The sequence below is a fragment of the Phytophthora infestans genome, genomic scaffold, assembly GCF_000142945.1.
Source record: "Phytophthora infestans T30-4 supercont1.6 genomic scaffold, whole genome shotgun sequence".
Lineage (NCBI taxonomy): Eukaryota > Oomycota > Peronosporomycetes > Peronosporales > Peronosporaceae > Phytophthora > Phytophthora infestans.
The window spans coordinates 1,516,128-1,534,947 of record NW_003303753.1 but is presented as its reverse complement, the minus strand read 5'-3'; the positions used below and the strand labels follow the sequence as shown (position 1 = coordinate 1,534,947).

Here is an 18,820-nt window from a genome sequence, read left to right as displayed (position 1 = left end):
CAGCTAGTCGTCCATCTGGAAGACCAAAGCAAAAGGAAAGCTTTAAGAAGGCAAAGAGGAGCAAGGAGATTACGGATACACTGGCGTATGTGGACACGGTCGCCACTGTGGGTGATGTTACGTTGGAAGTTTTGGACGAGGTTGTGAAGACACAACAGCTTTCAATAGCGATTGTTGGAGATGCTCTCGACGGTATCCGCCGCATGTTCGATGGTGCGGAGTTCAAACGTCCCAAAGCATTAGTGATCAAGGGTAATCACTCCCGTTCTGTAGAGAGCGATATCCGATTCGTGCTTCCAGGTATGTAAATGTGTTATTTTCAATATTTTGGTAATATTGGTGTCATCTTCACCAATACTTATCAACATGCAAACTCATTAACCAATATCTTGATAGAACCTTTGGTGATGAAAAGCATAGACTCGGCTACAAACGTGAAGATCCGTGAAGAGCTAATCAATGACACAAAACTGGCATCAAGTGATAGTGATTTCGATTCTTGGCGTTGGAACGTTTAGTCTGGTGGATATAGAGCGAATGCGAAGGTGGCACGAAGTATCAAAGAAGCTGACCAAGGCCCGGAAGCTGGTTAAGTTTGTGGAGAAAATTGTTATTGATGACGACCACAAAGAAGTGGAGCGTCAACGCATCCTACACATGATACCTTTCATGAACGTCGACAGTGTTTTTAGTGCAAATGGCCACAATATTTCGTTCTTGGATTTAGCAGGATATGGAGGTGACCAATGGCTGAGTGATTCGTGTGTATTTCTGGCTTCGCTACGCGTTGTCAAAGAGGCAGAGCCACAAACCTGGCAAAATTCGAAATATGTTACGGTTGCTGACCCACTATATTTGCAGCTGTCAGATGTAGAGCGAAGGAATCAATACATCGACACAAAGGATCATATTTTCACGGGGATGCGCTCAAATCGCATCGTTTGCTGTCCAACGAACGTTGACATTGAATTTCCTCACTGGTGCGGCATGATTTTTGACATGGAGCGCAAAATTGTGTGGAAGTATGATCCGATCCACAAAAAATCGATTTTGGATGCAGTGCAAGAGGTTATAAGTGGCGTTTTCATGAAATTTATGAGCTCTCACATGGAGATGCAAGCTAAAACATTTACTGGATGGCGCCAATGTGATGGACACAGCTGTGGTGTATTGGTCGTGCAATAGTTCGAGCAGTATTTGTCACTGGTGCGAAGCACACCTCCCGATGCAAGCATTCCACTTGCCCACGATGATAAACTGGATCCGAAGCAACTAGCATATGAGAGGTACAAGCATTTCTCGTACGTATTGGATAGCGTAGTGACCAACGTCGATACTTAGCATAAATAAACCATCATTAGTCTATGAGTGAGAAAGATCTTCAAATTCATCTTGGGCTTAACACTTAGTGGGTTTGAGGAGTGTGCTGCAAGTCACTTGTGTAGCTACATAATAGTAGAGAAAATTCTCTAAATACCACACAAGAACCGGTAGCGTTTTAAGGCATACCGATTCACTCTCGTCTGCTCTATGCACAAAATATTGGTGAACGTAGGCTTTCTGACAAATGTCCAGTGCACAATCATGTTTTAAGTTTTAAAAAAGTACATGTAACAAGAGCAAGATTCAAACTTCGTAGAAGATTATGGTGGAGCAACCTCCTCAGGCCACCAGCACAGTCGCCCAAGAAACCAGAACTGGAGCTACCGAAGCGGCTAGGTAGCTAATAACATGATGGTTAAAAGACTACTTTCTAAATGTACCTTTTGACTCAAAAGTTTTGTAAGTTTGAAGCTTTTTAGAAATAAAACATTGCACATGGTTTTCAAAAATTACGCTAGGTTTTATAAAAATAAAATCCAATTTAACGTTTCCGTAAATTTTACACTAACAGTGTTAGGAGCTTTGAAGCATACGTAGTTCGTCGTTTCGCAATGCCAATCTTGATCGCTTTTCATCGCAATTCGACACACAGCGTCTCAGGTTTTCAGTTTGCGATCTACCTCCAGCAGCTCAAGTCCCTCATCGTGCAGCCGACAAATCCAATGCAGGCCGCCAATACCTTATTCAAAGTTGCAGCACTGCTGTCCGCGCTGACGCTGTCGCCCGTTGATGCTGAGGACTCTCCAGACGCCAAGTGGCTTTGGGAAAACGATGCCGAGGCTTTTGTGCGCTCCATGTCGCTTTTTTCGAGAGCTTCCGCCCCAATGACGAGAACCAAACGTGCTCCAGCGACAAGCACGCGACGCCATTCAACCGTCAAGTACGCGGTGTGAACCTTGGTGGTTGGCTTGTGTTGGAGCCATACATCACTCCCTCTCTATTCTACCAGTTCCTCAGCACGCAGGAGCACTATGGCGACCGGGCTCCCGAGAAGACAGCCATGGACACCTACACCTTCTGTACGGCACTGGGCGGTGAAGAAGCCAACCGCCAGCTGCGTATCCATTGGGCCACGTGGGTCACTGAGGAGGACATGAAAGAACTGGCCGAAGCTGGCGTCAACTCGGTGCGCGTGCCCGTCGGTGACTGGATGTTTAATCCGTACGAGCCTTACATCGGCTGCACTGATGGCGCCGTCAAGGAGCTAGACCGCGTGATTGAATTGGCCTTCAAGTACAATATCGAGGTCCTTCTGGACATCCACGGCCTCATCGGGTCCCAGAACGGATTCGACAATAGCGGAATGGCTGCAGGCATCAAGTGGACGTCGATCGGCAGTACGCAGCCAATTGGCACCACGACGTTCGAGCACTGGCCACTGCGTGCGGCTGGATGGGCCGGTGACTTCAATCTGAGCACCAACTCGTACAACTCGCTCAACTATGAAAACCTGAACCACTCGCTGCACACGGTAACGACGTTGGTGGATCGCTATGCCGAACATCCGGCCATTATCGGCGTTGAGCCGGTTAACGAGCCGTGGGAGCTCACCCCCATTGACATGTTGAAAGACTACTACTGGAGATCCTACAAGCGCGTCAAGGCGCGTGCCCCGCACTGGAAGTTCGTGCTGCACGACTCGTTCCGCTTTGGCGTCCAGTACTGGTCTCAAATCATGCGGGGGGCCCCGATATCGCTCTGGACACGCACATTTATCAGGCCTGGAACAATCCTGGCACCAAGGCAGACTTTTTCGCCAATGCCTGCCAACAGAAGTACACGATCGCAGACATGGAGAACGAGCGGATGCCTGTGATCGTCGGAGAGTGGTCGCTCGCCACGGACAACTGCCAAATGTGGCTGAACGGCTTCAATGACAACCTGCCAGGCTTCCCCAAGGTCCAGTGTCGCCAAACGCCTTGCCCCGTGCACAGCAAGTACCTCGGTGTGGGGTTCCCAGGCACTCCACTGGACGTCACCAAGCCGATCCAAGGTCCTTACGGCACCGGTCAGTCTGGCCCGTCCTTCGAAAAGTGTCCCATAACAAGCAACACGACGTTCGGCCAGCAAAATGAGGAGGAAGAAGTCGCATTCGCTCGTGCCCTGAACCTCAAGAAGCTCAACGCCTACGCCGTGGGTCACGGCTGGTACTTCTGGAACTTCAAGACGGAGTTTGGCTCGCGTTGGAACTTCCTCGACCTCGTACGCAAAGGTGTCTTCCCCAAGAACGTGTCCAACTATCACCGTAGTGAGGAGGTGTTTTGGCAGAAGACAAGGGCTCGTTCAAGTGCGCAGCCAAGCGCGGAGTGCAGCCGATCGATCTCACCAACGGATTGGACTTTGCTTGTGGGAATCCCGACAAGAAGGTGGACTGCACGGGCCTTGAGAACCGCTTTAACACGCTCGAGGAACGCTGCGACTGGGCATTCAACGAGTACTGGCACACGCACAGGCAGGAGGGCGCGACGTGCGATTTTGGCGGTGCCGCTCACCTGCTTGCTGCCAACAAACCGTCACGTGTCAAGCGCCAGGAAGCTCTCGTCACTCCAATCGGCAATCTCATTCTCATGTGGTGCCTGGGTATTGCTGGTCTCTTTGCTGGCGTCTTTGTGCTGGTCACGCTGTACTCGCGTTACCAGAGACAAAACGAGTACTCACCCATCCGAGGCGAGAATGCTTAAGTGACGCTGAAGTCGTGGCTGAATGTTTCGATCGAGCTGCTGTCATCAGTTGACTTTGAGAAAAAGACATTTGACAGCGGGGACCAATGAACCTCAGCTTGAAAATACGGATTAACCAAGTATCCTTTCCCACCGTCTAGTGTGGAATCTGTTGCTGCTGTTGGAAAAGTTCCACGACTTGTTCACTGTCCGTTGCTTGTAGAGGTTTCTTGTCAGGTCGATACCGAACGAAGCGCGGGAATCGAAGCGCAAACCCCTTTCGAGATGTAGCAGCAGTACCAGACGTCTCGGTTGCTGAGCTAGCGCCGCAAGTGTACGAAGGAGACTCGGTGAGTTGCGTAGCTTTGATCTCCCAAACCTCCTCCGGTGAGAGCCAAACATCAGGATGGCGACTTCGAATCGCGATGGACTGATACTGTCCTGGCACCTCATCCGTCTCAGGCAGAAGCTGATGCTGAAGACGTGCTGCCACCTCCGATAGTTGCGCATCCGAGAAGCCCGTGCCAACCTTTCCGATCGTCTGCAATACAGAAAACCAGCACACAAAAACGATTAGAGCTTGGCCCGCATCAGCGTTAAGCTTGGATAGTGAGTTCTTACCTCGAATTTGCCGCTCACCGAGTTGTACGTCGCCATGAGAAAAGACCCAAACACTCCTGCGCGCCGCCCTTTGCCGTAAAACGCACCGATAGGAACCAGATCCAGCGTGTCTGCGAGGAAGGTGCCATTCCCAGCAGCACTTGCGGCAACAGACCTCCCTTCCGATGACGCGTTTGTGGTCGCCTCATCCGACAAGTAGTCGTGCTTGAGCTTCATCCACGAGTACGATCGTCTGCCAGCCTTGTACTCCGACTCTTCGCCGTCCAGTGCCTTGATCATCAATCCTTCACAGCCACTGGACACTGCTAGTTCAAGACACTTGCGCACAGCAGATGCTTCTGGCTTTTCTTCATCCGTTGCCTCGTTGGATACCAAGCTGATGTCGACGTGCTTTACAAACTCGACGTATCCAGGCTCTTCCTCAACCAGATTGTGCAGCAAGGCTCGACGCTTGCGAAGCGATTTCTACGCCAGATGAGAGAGCACAACATAGAGCGTTAGGTTACGTTAGCTCGTCTTCACACCAAGGACTCCCTGTACCTGTAGAAGGTTGGTGTCATCAACAGCAAGCAAGTCGAATAGAAACAAGCAAAACTCGGTCGTAGTCTTCGTCTGCAGCACTTGAAACGGGAGGAACGAGCCTGTCTCTCGATCCAATGCCACCACCTCTCCTTCCACTATAAGCGAGGTCACACAAGAAGAGTGTGGCGTTGCTGCATTGCGAGCTGTCACACGATTCTCCAGCACGCCCAGAAGTGATGAATATCTCTCTGTGACGTCTTCCATATTGCGACTGAAGATCCGCCCGACGCCGTCTGCTAGCGACAAATGCACCTGAACACGCGCGCCATCGTACTTGTACTCGCAGGTGGCGGTGCCACTTGTGGACTTATCCACTCGATCCAGCACCGCTGTGACGCTGGACGCTGGATAAGCAGACATAGTCAGCACTGGTACACCTGTTGCTGGCCTGGCTTGATCTTGCAGCCAGCTAATCCTTCGAGCTATGTCTCTTTCGTGCTGACTCGCGTGCACGAGCTCGGCCAGTACGCGGTAGTTAGGATGTTGGGCGTAGGCCAGCGTAACACAGTCGATCCACTCCTTCTCTAGTGCTGACGATGCCTCGTCATCATTCGACGGCTTACAAGCCATCGCGAGGGCCGAGAGAATCGACTTTTCTCCCATTCCAATGCGCAAGTTTTGATGCTATAGAACAACGCCCAAACCCGTCGTCAGCACGCTCGTCGTCTAGCAGAATGTCAAGATATGGTACCTACCGTCAGCATACGGACGAGAAAAATCCTCTCCTCAGGACACCTGCGTGTCAAAGGCCAAGGCACAACAAGTATTAAACCTCCGCCGTCAACTTCAGGGAGACCAGCAATGACTGGTTATACCTGCATTGCTGCAGCAGTTTTAGCGCTAGTTGCTGCTTCCTCGCGACTCCACCAGCTCCTTCGTCGGTTGCAATGGCCATCAACTGCTCATAAACAGCCTGAATGCTCAGTAGTTCGCCTATATCTTCAATCTCCGGTACTACAGCGCGCCCACTGTCCAGCAGAGCCTGGGTGGCCCGTCCGTAGTCCGGAAATGTGGCCAGAAGCTTCTCCAGCGTTTCTCTCGAGTCTAAATCTCCGATCTCCTCTGTCTCCAGTTGCTTTAGGAACCGAACGAAGCTCTTGGCTCCAAAACGGAGCTCCACGCCCTCGTAGGGTGGCGCTAGCTGCGACGCTGTGAGATACAAAGCGCATGCCAGCTCTTGAGATGTTGGTAAGGCCAATAAACGACGATATCCGTCGGACAGAAGCTGAACGCCAGCGACCCGCGAGTTCTTCACATCCTATAGCAGAATATTAGAGCGTTAGAGAAGAAGGCGAGGTCTGTCAAGACGCGAAAAGGCTCACCTCGACAGCGGAGAAGGTATGGGCGAGGGTCTTGAAGGATCCAGGTTTGTGACCACTGTGGGAGGTGATAGCGACCGAGGGTGACTCGGCAAATAGGGAATATGTCGAGAAAGAGGACACGCGGTGTAGGAAAGAGTGACGATATCTATAGGCTCGGTTATGCAGCCTCGCGTGGAGCCATCGGCGGCGCGGCACCGCCATCATTTTTTGGCCCAGGATAAATGAATATGACGAGAAGTAGCGGTGTTATGTAACTCTTAATGAAGTAGTAGAAATGCCTCGTCTCATAAAACGTCACACATGGATACATTGTACTTTGTTCATGCTACTTCACGGCGGCCTTGTTTCGCTTTGCTTCCTTATCGAGCAGGATGGACTCGACTCGCGAGAGCGCTGAAGAAATCCGCTCCAGCTGGTCGCCATGGGTAGTGATGAGGTCGGCCATCTCGTGCTGCCGTTCTGCTAGGATTTCTTGTGTGCTGATGGTTTTGTCCAGCAACTCTAACAGCAATTGCTCGTTCTGATTCAGTTGCGAGCCCTGCTCAGACTCGTGTGGTGCGACCAGCGCTGCACGGTTGCTCTCTGGGAGGACATAGTTGGTGTTGTCGCCCTGAGGATTCGCCTCCCGTTCATTCATGTCTTGTTTCTCGCCCTGGTTGTCTTTACTGCTACTGATTGTGCCTTCACCTTCGTGTGTGCTCTGGTTGCCCGACAGCTGAGCTCGCAACGCTGCTGCTTTGATAGAAGGCGGCATCTCACTTGGAAGATGGAAAAAGCGAGTCATGGCCAGCTTCTGATTGAGTCGACGAAGCAAGTCGAGGCTGAGGTTTACTTCACGACGGGATTGGCTTTTAGATGACTGGATGGCGATGCACGACACGTTGACGGAGTTCGCCTCGTCCTCACAGCCACTTGGAGCAACGAACCATCCGAAGAGAAGGTCACTTTCACTCACTTCTTTCAAAGTGCTGATCGCGACGATCACGTTGCTACCATCCGGATATTTTCGTCGATGTGTAACTACTTGTAAGCCTTCAGCATTCGTAGCACCTAAGCTCGGGCGTAAGATTATGTTATCTACCCAAGTCTGTCCACTCAATTCTCGTCGACCGGATACCTGCGAGAAGAACTGCTGGTACAGAAGGGCGTCCTCGTAGTCCAAGAGCTGAGTCACGACGTTAGAGCAGTCACCAGCCATCTTTGTCACGCTTCTTGTGAACAGTTTCTCGTTACTGAACAGCTCAAACTGCTTAATGGTCCCGTTGTTGCTCATATCCGGCTCTATGGCGTGCTCAACCCAAGAGCTCCTTTGCAGTTGCTGGAAGTAGTCCATGTTCATCGTGATTTTGTCCGAATACTCGTATGGCAAGTACAACGAGGCGCGTGGTGCACCGTGGTCATGATCTTCTGACGAACATACCGTGCGCTGCGACAACAGCAACAAGTTTAAGCCGAGTAGCGACGCGTGCAGATCCAACTCCTCGGTATTTGTGCGGTGTCTCTGATAGAGGTCAGCATTGTCTTTCACTTTGACAGGCGAATCCATCGTACCATCCGCTGCTACTCGCTGTTCGAGCACCTCAGAGACGATGTTAGCCACTGCTTCTAGAGTAGACGCCATCGCATCTGTAGTTCGCGAGTGAGGCTCTGTGTCGAAAGCACACACTACTCCGATGCCGTGGCCTCGGACGCGAACGGGTGTTCCAGCATAATAACGCATGGGGCTGCCTCCAACGGCGTGGCCTCCTGCATGGAAGAAATGCTTGTCAGCACAAGTGTCGCCCACGATCATTGTCTTGTCCTGCATGAGCGTGTGGGCGCACACACAATCATCTCTCGGGATGTGCGTGACGCGGTCATCCAAGCCCACACTGGCCTTGACCCACAACAACGAGTCATCCATGATGCCAATGAGCGCTGCGGGGCACTCGAGTGCCCGACCTACAATGCTAACAAGCAAGTTCATGGTCGGGTCGACTTCCGCGGATCGGATAGTTGAATTTCTGGCCACTTCCAGTCTAGCGGTCTCGTTCGCTGGCACCGGTTGAGGCCATAGTTGCACCACACTACCCAGCGTTAGCTCCGAGTCTGCACTTAGCAGCGTCATCTGCTTACGACGCCGAACTGCTGGTGAGGCAAGACTCAGCACCGATACAGTGGAGAGTCGTCGATGTTCCTGACTGGTTTCCTTCATAGCAGCTTCGTTGGCTTTGATCGACGCGTCGGCGGCGCGAATGATGCAGAACGTGCAGACTCGAGTCTCGCACTCCACGTTCATGTCGGTGAGACGGATGGCGCGTTGACTAGAGCAGCCACCACACACCACCTCACCGCACGTTCGGCAATGGTGTCGTCGCCGGAATGGCAGAAACTGCATGAAGCACGCACTGCAATGTGTTCGCAACTCGTCATTAACCCACGAATCGGTCAACAGAAGGTTGCTCACCATGAGCAGTCCTCCCTCCAGGTAGTACATCATCTGGGGCGCCTGCACTTTGCACTTGCGCTGGCCGCTAAAACGTATTAGCTCCCCCGCTCCTCCCATTTTATCAGATGCGATCCCGTCAGCAAAAGTTGAAGAAAGCGAGTCGTTTAACGATTATCGCTAGTCGAGCTCCAGAGCGGCTACGTCCAAGTTGGCCTGTGCACGACGCGTCCGTTCACAAAGTGAGCTCGCCGTTTTCAAGCATCATGCCCAGTTAGACGAACAGGAGGGAAGAGTTTCCACGCGGTTTTCAAAGGTTTGGCACTGAACTAGACGGTTTTTTATTCCTACTAGAGGCATGTTGATGAACCTGCCAGAATGTCGACTGCATGGTATTGTCGACCGTCTTCGACGACAGCCGGAGCTGAGCGCTAGCAAGCAACGTTCAGGAACACCACGGCGGCATTGGTGCCTATCAGTGTGGAGCAATAGAAGAGAGGCCCACGAGGCCGCCAAGACCTCGAGATTGGGAGCGACCACGATAAACTAACCAAAAGAGCATTTGTCGTTTCGAGTTAGTCGAGCGCAATAACCACGTTCCGGCTAAATGTAAAGTGCAACGACAAGATCGGCGGTTTGACTTTGCGCCAAAATTAAGACAGCTATTGTACAGAATCTACATATTTTAAGGCCAGTTGCTGCTCGACCGGAGTCGCCACGATTCGAAAGCTTTGCCGCGGCAGTTCAACTGCGCTTGCAACTTCGACACGACGAGAACGTGGTGAAACTTTCACAGAAAGTGACTTTCATCAACGCTGCTCCTCTACCTGCATTGTTTTGTGGCGCTTCCGTTTAGCCTGTGAAGCCGGCCCAGCTCCTAGCCGTTGAGCTAGACGGAGCAGCACTTCCAAAATGCAGCAGCAAACAGCAATAACACCGAGCTTTTATCCCCACCGCCTCTGCGCAGCTTTCGTTACTCACCGAAGCACTGGTAAAGAGGGGACACCCGAGCATTGGTCACGGACAACACGGACGAAGTACATGTAGTATTTCAGCAGTCTCGTGTGGTATTTTTGCTGAACTTGTATTAATATCGGTAGGTACTGCGGAAAAATCCGCCAGCTTTTTGTTTTAGAAAATGAATATATGCCCTTCATCCAATTACATGTATCTGATAGTATTTCTTACATAAATGCATCTGTATTATAGTAGCCTGCAATAATGTGTTTATCAGTTTACAAATGTGACATTGCTAACTCGCACGGTATCGGAACATAGAGGTTTTGAGCAGAAAATGTACCCTTCGCCGCCTACACTCCGGAGCCAGTTCAAAAACGCCCACTAAAAGAAGGCGACGCAACACTCACCCTGGGCACGCAGTTCCCATTCCTCCCAAGACAAACCCCACACACATTCCCAGCAGAGCCTCCGCTCGCTACGTGCAACCACCAAACGTACGTCTGCTCTCATCAGTCTCCTTGTGCTTTCAACCGGCGCTAAGCTCCTGTCGGTATTGTCACCCTCATTGCCAAACAAACAGCAGCGCTCCTTCTCTATCTGAAACCACACAACAGCCATGGGGTGCAGCAGTAGCAAGCCCAAGACCGACCCGCATGGCCCCTCGACCGGGCGCTACAATGAGGCCAACTACTCGAATCTCGCAGCCAACGTGAACAACGGCAACTTCTCGGCGCCGCAAAACGGTAACCAGCCGCGTCGCTCTGTGCCTGCCCCGCGCAACCAGCGCAACGGCAACCTGGGTGCTTCCCAAGGTGGCAACCATGCGGATTCGGACAATTGTTTCCCAGAGCTGGTCAAGTTCCGACTAGATGAGAGCGAAGTACTACTGACTCGCAAGGTCTCCAGCGGCGCGTTTGGTGTCGTGTGGCTGGGTCACTACCATGGCCAGCCTGTGGCCGTCAAACGCATGATTGACGGGGAGGACGAGGCAGTCTCCTTCTCCCGCGAGATTGAGACCATGTCCCGACTGTCGCATCCTAAAATCGTGCGCTTCATCGGCTGCACTTGGACCAACAAGAAGGACCTGGGTGGCGTCTCCGAGTACATGGACGGCGGTGACGTCCGCACACTGCTGGAAACCCGTAAGATCGAGCTCAGCTGGAAGAAGGAGAAGATTTCTATTGCCATTGACATCGCCGAGGCTCTTGCCTACATGCACTCACGTTCGCCCAAGATTATCCACCGTGATCTCAAGTCGCGGAACGTGCTACTGAATTCGAGTATGGTGGCCAAACTGAGCGACTTCGGACTCAGTCGTAACCGAACATACGAGGAGACTCTGACTGCCGGTGTCGGTACGGTGCGCTGGACTGCCCCCGAAGTGATGCTGGGCGACAACTACAGTGAACAGGCCGACGTGTACTCGTTCGGTGTGGTGCTGAGTGAACTGGACACGCGTGAGATCCCGTTCGAAGAGAAGAGTAGCAAGACTGGAGCTGGTGGTGCTCCTGACATGGCCATTGTGATTAAGGTGGCCAAGGGCGAGTTGAGACCAAGCTTCGCGCCCGACTGTCCTGACGTGATTTTGCGTATTGCCCGTGCCTGTCTGCAGTTCGACCCGGCACTTCGTCCGGACAGCGAGTCGGTTGTGCAGATGCTCAACGACGCGCGTGTGCAGCTCCAGGCGATGTCGTAACCGTAGCTCGCTGAACCCAATGAACCTTACGCAAACGCGTCTGTTTGAGCAGCAAATGGGAGCTGCTACCGTCCTTCCCAGTATGAGCTGACACGGTGTGTGTTGCCGGTAAGCAGCACGAATTGAAGTGCTGTGAACGTTTCTCAGCAAAAAAAGACCGATAGCTGGGACAATGACAATAAAAAGCGATAGGGACGAGAAAGAAGAAGACGAAAGCGGGTGGATGTCTTGCGTGTTGCAAGTTGGGGCGATGAACGACAGGGATGGTAGATTTAATTTGGCTGGGTCAGGATGGAGGGAGTCGACGAGATGGTCGAGAATGAGGGAGGTGGCAGACGCGAGACATTATCAATAACGCGTGTGTCTCTGGCTCTTGTCGGCATCTCTTGTGTCAGCGGCTTGTTCTTTTGTTTAATTTTTAACCACACTGTTTTTTTTCTTCTTCTTCTTAACCTCGCTGTCATAGATTCTGATGACTGGACTTCTATTAAACCAGAATCGATGCAGTCTACCGCTTTTTAACTCGATAAATCCGAACCATCCACGCGTCCGAGGTAAACACGTGCTCGAAATGCTGCAAGTTGATGTCGCGCTGTGGAATTCTAAATCGACGACTCATATCCCATCCGAAGACGGGGTCCTCCTCGCCTTCCTTTGCAGAGGGACTCTGCACTTGGTTAAATTCGAAGTAGCTTAGCTTGTAGAGAACACTTTGGGTCATCGCGAGCGTCGCATTCTCGTGGAAAATATAGCGTCCGTTTACCTGGAACTCCGACTCGATCACGTCGTCGGGAAACACGCCTTCCGAGATTCTGACAATCCATGGCAACTTGTCCAGGTCATCGCCAGGCATGCCGACGCGTCCTCCGAACAGTACGAACACGTAGTCAACGTCAAGACTTTGTAAAATTGGCAACGCATCGTCTTCACGTGATGTGAGTACGCGCCCAACGGTCGCAATGTGCGTGTTGTTCCACGTGTTATTGTCAACAAGCACTGTGCGATTTGCAAGCGTTGTGATCTGGTATCCGTAGTCCCACCAGCTCAGGATTTTGGCATCGTCTGGCGTATTCTGCCGTAGCCACGCAAAGGCTTCTCGATAGTCATCGTGCAAATCTTTTTCCTTCGTTGTCATGTTCATTTTCTCGAACACAAGCGATGTGGATGAATAAACTTTTTTGGCGATGTTGGATGAATGCCGAGCGTGGATAATGAGGAGAACCTGAATTCAGGTAATAACTTCAGTTGCTAGTACAAATGACATAGAAACGAGATCCAACACCACGTACCCCGCAAGCGAGCACCAGCAACTGGAGCCCCCTCGGAGCCCTCTGCTTTTCACCATCATCGGGCTGGAAGCGCAGCTTAGCGGCAAGGGCCGAGAGAATATCCCCCGCATGAGACTTGGTCGAATCTTCCTCTTCTTCGTCACCTGTCCTTCTCATCGACTCATCACCGGCATTGTTAGTCTCCGTTCCTTCTGACTTTTCAGCCTCAACTGGATCTCTGCGTGTGACTTTCACGATTTTGTGCATGAAGCCCGAAGCACCAACAGCCGAAAGATAGCAAGCTGCCGGGGCAAGAGTCAGCAGCAATCGGACCATGATGCCCGAAAAGTAGAAGGCAAATGTGCTGTAAATAATCATAAACAGGAAAGCGGCGTCCAGCCTCTGGAAGGAATAAAAGACCCCCAACGGAATAAAGAGCATCGCTGGCCCAAGAGAGAAGTAAAACGCTGACCACACAGTCGGTTGATGCTCCCCCACCGATGCAATGATCGGAATATACTTGGACGCGTACGTCGGATCCAGAAGCGTCAAGCTCCGACCGCTCCATTGAAGTTTTCCCAGTAACAAGGCTAATAATAAGCCGCTACCGACGATAGCGACGCCAACACTCACGCACGTTCGAAGAAGCACCTTGAATTGGTCTCTCGGTATCTGGGTAGACAGCCACTGCATGAACGCGTACGCTGTGTACAGCAACACCATCCCAACAACAACCAATCAGCCATTGTAGGGTACTAAACACACACAAATGTCTTGTCACACCACCAAACTGACCTTGCAGAAGCGCAAATACTCCATGAGATCCAGCATTTTCACCCTTTAGCACCGCATTGAAGCCAATGAACGGGACTTGCATCGCTCCCAGTGTCGCCAGCGGGTAAAACGTCGAATATGCCACGTACACTTTGGGCGAATAATGTCCCGAGACCGACAACGCCAGCACGTGGATTGGCAAAATATTGAGAATAAAAACGTATCCTCCCCAAGACAGCGCCATGCCAAAGTACGAAACAGCAGTCAGAGCTGCCCACAGCATCGCGCCTGTCTTAATGGCTTTTACCCACAGGTAGAAGGTGAAGATGAGAAGGAAGATTGCAATGCCCTCGTTGTCAAAGGACCCAGCTGTGGAGCGCGAGATGTACGCTGGTGACACACTTAGAAGCATGGCCGACAACAGTGCCGTCGTCGTATTATCTGTCACTTCGTGGGTCAGCAAAAACTGCGCTACACAGGCGAGTGCCGCGAATACTGGCGCCAGGAAGACACAGGCGTCACGGATGGAAATCGGGAACCGCAGCACTAGCGTCAGCAGCCACTGAAGCCCCGCAGCACCAGCCATAAGCCCAGGATACACCGTCGTGCCCACGATACGGCCTAGAGGATACCATGCGCGATTGTCGAACCAGTCTAGAAGCTCGTAGACGCCATGCTGGGCCAGGAACTTCGTAACGCGGAAATTGAATTGCGGGTCGAACTCGTGGATGACCTGTGAGGGTATGGGGGTCAGAGGTTCACGAAGAGAGAGTCCAGAGATATGATAGACGTACACTTCCCCATGTGACGACCGGGAAGAGACGAATAGCGAAGCTTAGCACGCAGATCGCCAGCAGTACATGCGTAGTGAGCAGCGCCATGGCGATTGTGCTTTTTGCCAGGTTTTTCTTCAAGCGACCTTCAAGCGACACAAGGTGACTTGGCTGCATTCTGGCGGATGCGGCAACTTGCTCTTCACTCGAAGTTTGTAGCGACAAGGGAAATGCCTGTGACGAGAGGAAAAGCGCGCTTGATGGAGAGCCAGGAGGAGGAGGAGGTGGGGCAGGCGCTGTCACAGCAGCTACCAGAGACGCAAGGGGAACAAGAAACGGCAGAGCAGAACTCGTCGACGGAAGTGGAGGCGGCTGAGATTGACTTGAAGGAGATGGCCAAGCAGTTGACTACGACGCTCAAGCATCTGCTGACTTCACACCGGTGCGGCTTCGTATGCGTGTATGCAGTAGAAACACGAACTACGTCGTAATTGGCGCCTTTGTTTTTGAGCACAGGCAATTGGAGACCGACGCTGCCATGATTCAAGCCGGAATGGATGAGCTGCACCAGATGCAAGAGGCGGCAAGTTACAGCTTGAGGCTGGTGCTTCGTTTTGCGGGTAACTCATGCTTGTCGTTATTTTGTAGCGAGCCGAACGCATCGTCGGGCGCCTGAAGAATGCCAGCTCGACGATCCTAACTTTTGGTGACGCGAGTCAAGGGGGACGCCCCGAAGACGAGGGCGGCGACAATGAAGAAGATACCATGGAATAGGTAGCGAGGCAGGGCTGCGCGATGAAGATGCCTGAAGACGTCCTCGGAACTCAGACGTATATTTTCCGTCAGTCTACATGCTTTCCGGCACGATTCTCTACTTTCTTTTTAGTCCGCTAGAGGACAAAGAGTTGCAAATCAGACATCCATCCAGGTGCCTTTCAGCGGGTCTCCTGGACACGACACGACACGAGCTAGCGAGGCAAAAACGAGCGCATTGCCAGGAACGACGCACAATTCGTCTCCGTGATGTCGCCTCAAGGTGGTTCAAGTCCGAGCTCACTTCTTCAAGGAGTCGAGATCGTCCACATCTTGCAGATACAGACTCTTGTCCATCACTGCTGCTGCCGCGTCAACTGCTGGTGAAGGTTTCTCCTCATCATCGTCCTCGTCATCACTGTGAACTGAGTAAGCCTCATCGTCAGCATCTGCATCATCGCGGAACAACGACGGATCGAATGTGAACAGTGCACGGCCACTCACTGCAGAAAATACAAGGAGAAGTGATGGTTAGAAACACCCGACGTCTCAAACAAGCTGCAGGCAACAGTAGTAAACGTACTGATGCCACGACCACCGGTCCTCTTCGACTGCTCCTTGAGTTTCTTGGCCTCCTCCACCTTCTTACGAGCCAGCTTATCGGCCTTCCACTTCGCAAGCGACTCCTCGGTAACAGGAGTACCACCGTTGGGGCCCAGCTTGGCACGCTGCTGCTCAATAATTTCCTCGATGGAGATGTCCATCACCTTGTTGCCCTTTTCGAGCTCACGTTCCTTCTTGGTTTTGAACACATAGCCAGGAGGAAGAGCGTGGCGGTATCTACGCGTGTAAGGATAATTCGTCAGAGAAAAAATAATCAGATACTACTACTTGTAGTAATAAAAACGAGTTCGACATATGGTTGCGTACTTGCAAGACGTGCCACCGTTCGGGCACACCCAGAACCATCCGTACAGCGACTTTTCAATAGCGTCCAAGAAATGCTTGCACACGATTTCCGTCTGTTTGGTGTTCTTCTCGTGGTGTTTCTCGTTAACCACCTTCTCCAATTTCTCCTGGTCCCATGTGTCCATTTTATCTGAAGCATTTCAACGTTGAAATTACCCATGTCAGATACTGTACAGGCCCCTCAGTACTCCTGCAAGTCAATCGCCGCACCTTCTTCTTTCTCGGCACGAGAGTCCGTGTACAGGTCGATCTTAGCAGCCTTCTTGCCCACCATCAAGTCATGTGAGAACTTGCAACGGTTTCCCTATATCAACCATAAAATAAAAATTATCACCAAACCAATAGTCTTATAGTTCGCCAGTGTCCACAGCTCACCTTCGTGCACACGCCCGCTTTAAAGAAGGCACAGAGCACCGATTTGGGGTCCGTTCCAGGCGGGACCTGTACATACAAAAGAAATATAGCACAATGAATGTTGAGTCCGACAAGTGTACCAACAAGCGAACCCACCAACCTTGGGCTGCGTGATGGCAGCGGCAAAAAGACTCTTGAGATTTTCCTGCTCCGCCTTGGCATCCTTCTTTCTCTTATTCTCCTGCTCTTTCATGCGGTCGGCACGCGTGTTGCCGCCTTTGACCTGCTTGGTCACCTCATGGATGTACTTCTGCACATTCTTGCTCTTCTTCTTGTTTTTGAGGCCGAAAGTCTTGTCCTCTAGGGTTTTATCCTTCTGCTTCTCGACCGACTTCTTTGACGGGCCTCCTCCTTTATTCTTCGGCGGCATCTCTTCGTTTGAGGTGTTGTTCGGGGCTGATGGAGGTCGGACGAGCAACGGATACCTTGGCTGCTACTACTGGTGCTTATTGAGGGCGTTCCTGGCTGACAGCCGCTCTTACCACAAACCGGTCTAGGATTGGTAGAAAGCAGAGCAAATGATCAAAGCGACATTTTTGACCAATCCGAATATTATATTTTTAATCAGTTACTTGAAGTATTGACATATACGCGGCGGCGGGTGTCGGCACGCCCTCCTCGGCAACGACCGCTGCAAGCATCTCTTCTCGCTCTTTTTCAACGCGCTTAGTGTCGCACCATTCGTAGTAGTGCTTCATGACAAGAAGGATGATGCCACCGAGCAGCTCTAGTATCGAGGGGATCCAGATGGGCCACAGACCCTCGCCCATGCCGTACACTGTAATGCACGTGATGCCGACGACAAAAACGGATTGGAAGGCTTTCGAGATGTCTTTGGCACTCTTGGACCAAAATACTTTCACTATCTGCGGGAGCAGCGCTGCTGAGACGAAGAAAGAGCCCACGAGGCCTAGCGTGTCGTAGAACATCTCCATGTTGGTCATCGCGCTTTAGGTGCTACGCGGCAGGTCCAGTTGTGAGCTGCAACGACTCTTTTTTCGCTGGCGTGCGTACCCTGAGCGTAAGCAGGGGTCGTGTGCTTACCGGTATCAGTGAAGACAACTTGGGCTTAGTATTCTGTCGACATGTGTCATCGAAGTTGAGTGGTCCCAGCCGATGTCTACCCTTCACGTTGAGCCAATGGCCCAGAGCCATCGCACTGCGATGTACAGACCACCATTAGCAGCTCCACGCACACATTGATTACAGGAAGAACGTGCTGCAAAAGGTGGTCTGTACATGTTTTTTTAGTGCTAGCTCTTCGCTGCTGGGAAATGTACTTTTGTCACTGGAGTGCGCTGTTCTTGAAGCAGCTCATTGGACCTCCACCTCGGACCTGGCGCCGGCGACCTTGCCGCCGTCCTGCTTTCGCTCCTGCCAGTCGTAGTAGAGCTTCATGCTGAACACTATGATTGCAGCGCACAGCTCAATCGTAGCGGGGATGTACACGGGCCAGAGCCAGCGACCGAAGCCGTACACCACAATCATTGCAAGTCCCAGAACGTACGATATTTGGTATGACAAGCTGATGTCTTTCGCGCTCTTGGTCTTGTACAATTTCATCGCCTGGGGCACCAGCGACGCCGCCAGTAGCAGTGACCCAAGAAAGCCAAGGATTTGAAATGCTTCGCCCATCACTTGAGTCGGGGAGAGTTGATTTGGAAGTGCGATTATATTCGGGGAGGTGGATTTAGACAAACATTTACAGACTCCGCCCAGAAACTGAAAAGGGTGGACCTTCAAAGTTCCCCCAGGTTATAAATTATGTACCGAATATGTAATATCACAATGAAAATGTCTCACATTTATTTGTCAAATTAAAACGTCGCTCATTCTCACTTGGGTTGTTCTCCTTCTCCTCTGAAAATACTATCCCGCTCTTCATAAAGCAGTGGCGAATTGTCTCTGGAGTGATATCGTCTCATGCTTTGTCAACCCACTTCATTCCTTGCAATTGGTCAACGTGGAGCCTTGTGTGGCATCGACTTGTCAGCCCTATCGCACGCCAAACTCATGCGCCTATCGCGATAACCACTCTTTGCTGCCGCAATAATTCCGGCGTCTATTGGCTTAAGATATTATGTAGTGTTTGGCGGCAACTTCTGCACAGTGATGTTAATGAGCTCACCGCTTTGAAGTTCATGAGACGTTGCGTTGTCGACTAACAGTAGAATGTCTCTGCCGGCTGCACGCATATCGCTATCAAATAACTTGATCCAC

At 51.6% G+C, this 18,820-nt stretch overlaps 9 protein-coding genes across 9 annotated transcripts; 3 read left to right on the top strand and 6 right to left on the bottom strand.

Moving 5' to 3' along the window:
* Positions 1-2,383: 2,383 nt before the first annotated feature.
* Positions 2,384-4,064, top strand: PITG_04615 (glucan 1,3-beta-glucosidase, putative; the record flags this gene model as incomplete). Its single annotated transcript, XM_002905321.1, has 3 exons — positions 2,384-3,037; positions 3,103-3,639; positions 3,684-4,064. The coding sequence occupies 3 exons, from the start codon at positions 2,384-2,386 to the stop codon at positions 4,062-4,064; spliced, it is 1,572 nt and encodes a 523-aa protein (XP_002905367.1).
* Positions 4,065-4,200: 136 nt separating this feature from the next.
* PITG_04614 (DNA ligase, putative) lies at positions 4,201-5,849 on the bottom strand (the record flags this gene model as incomplete). Its single annotated transcript, XM_002905320.1, has 3 exons — positions 4,201-4,584; positions 4,665-5,129; positions 5,205-5,849. 3 exons carry the CDS (start codon positions 5,847-5,849, stop codon positions 4,201-4,203), a joined length of 1,494 nt encoding a protein of 497 aa, XP_002905366.1.
* A 94-nt stretch (positions 5,850-5,943) lies between these two features.
* PITG_04613 (uncharacterized protein) lies at positions 5,944-6,769 on the bottom strand (the record flags this gene model as incomplete). The annotated part of the gene is made up of 3 exons (XM_002905319.1): positions 5,944-5,971; positions 6,062-6,504; positions 6,569-6,769. The coding sequence occupies 3 exons, from the start codon at positions 6,767-6,769 to the stop codon at positions 5,944-5,946; spliced, it is 672 nt and encodes a 223-aa protein (XP_002905365.1).
* On the bottom strand, positions 6,748-9,567 carry PITG_04612 (uncharacterized protein; the record flags this gene model as incomplete). The annotated part of the gene is made up of 1 exon (XM_002905318.1): positions 6,748-9,567. The coding sequence occupies one exon, from the start codon at positions 9,111-9,113 to the stop codon at positions 6,894-6,896; it is 2,220 nt and encodes a 739-aa protein (XP_002905364.1).
* Positions 9,568-10,533: 966 nt separating this feature from the next.
* On the top strand, positions 10,534-11,649 carry PITG_04611 (protein kinase; the record flags this gene model as incomplete). The annotated part of the gene is made up of 1 exon (XM_002905317.1): positions 10,534-11,649. One exon carries the CDS (start codon positions 10,570-10,572, stop codon positions 11,647-11,649), a length of 1,080 nt encoding a protein of 359 aa, XP_002905363.1.
* A 508-nt stretch (positions 11,650-12,157) lies between these two features.
* Positions 12,158-14,572, bottom strand: PITG_04610 (dolichyl-diphosphooligosaccharide-protein glycosyltransferase subunit, putative; the record flags this gene model as incomplete). The annotated part of the gene is made up of 4 exons (XM_002905316.1): positions 12,158-12,871; positions 12,939-13,621; positions 13,713-14,424; positions 14,486-14,572. 4 exons carry the CDS (start codon positions 14,570-14,572, stop codon positions 12,158-12,160), a joined length of 2,196 nt encoding a protein of 731 aa, XP_002905362.1.
* A 181-nt stretch (positions 14,573-14,753) lies between these two features.
* Positions 14,754-15,282, top strand: PITG_04609 (uncharacterized protein; the record flags this gene model as incomplete). Its single annotated transcript, XM_002905315.1, has 3 exons — positions 14,754-14,906; positions 14,981-15,047; positions 15,113-15,282. The coding sequence occupies 3 exons, from the start codon at positions 14,857-14,859 to the stop codon at positions 15,236-15,238; spliced, it is 243 nt and encodes an 80-aa protein (XP_002905361.1).
* Positions 15,078-17,544, bottom strand: PITG_04608 (uncharacterized protein; the record flags this gene model as incomplete). Its single annotated transcript, XM_002905314.1, has 7 exons — positions 15,078-15,720; positions 15,801-16,057; positions 16,148-16,316; positions 16,397-16,490; positions 16,562-16,627; positions 16,701-17,030; positions 17,173-17,544. The coding sequence occupies 7 exons, from the start codon at positions 17,542-17,544 to the stop codon at positions 15,518-15,520; spliced, it is 1,491 nt and encodes a 496-aa protein (XP_002905360.1).
* A 370-nt stretch (positions 17,545-17,914) lies between these two features.
* PITG_04607 (uncharacterized protein) lies at positions 17,915-18,235 on the bottom strand (the record flags this gene model as incomplete). The annotated part of the gene is made up of 1 exon (XM_002905313.1): positions 17,915-18,235. One exon carries the CDS (start codon positions 18,233-18,235, stop codon positions 17,915-17,917), a length of 321 nt encoding a protein of 106 aa, XP_002905359.1.
* Positions 18,236-18,820: the final 585 nt, after the last annotated feature.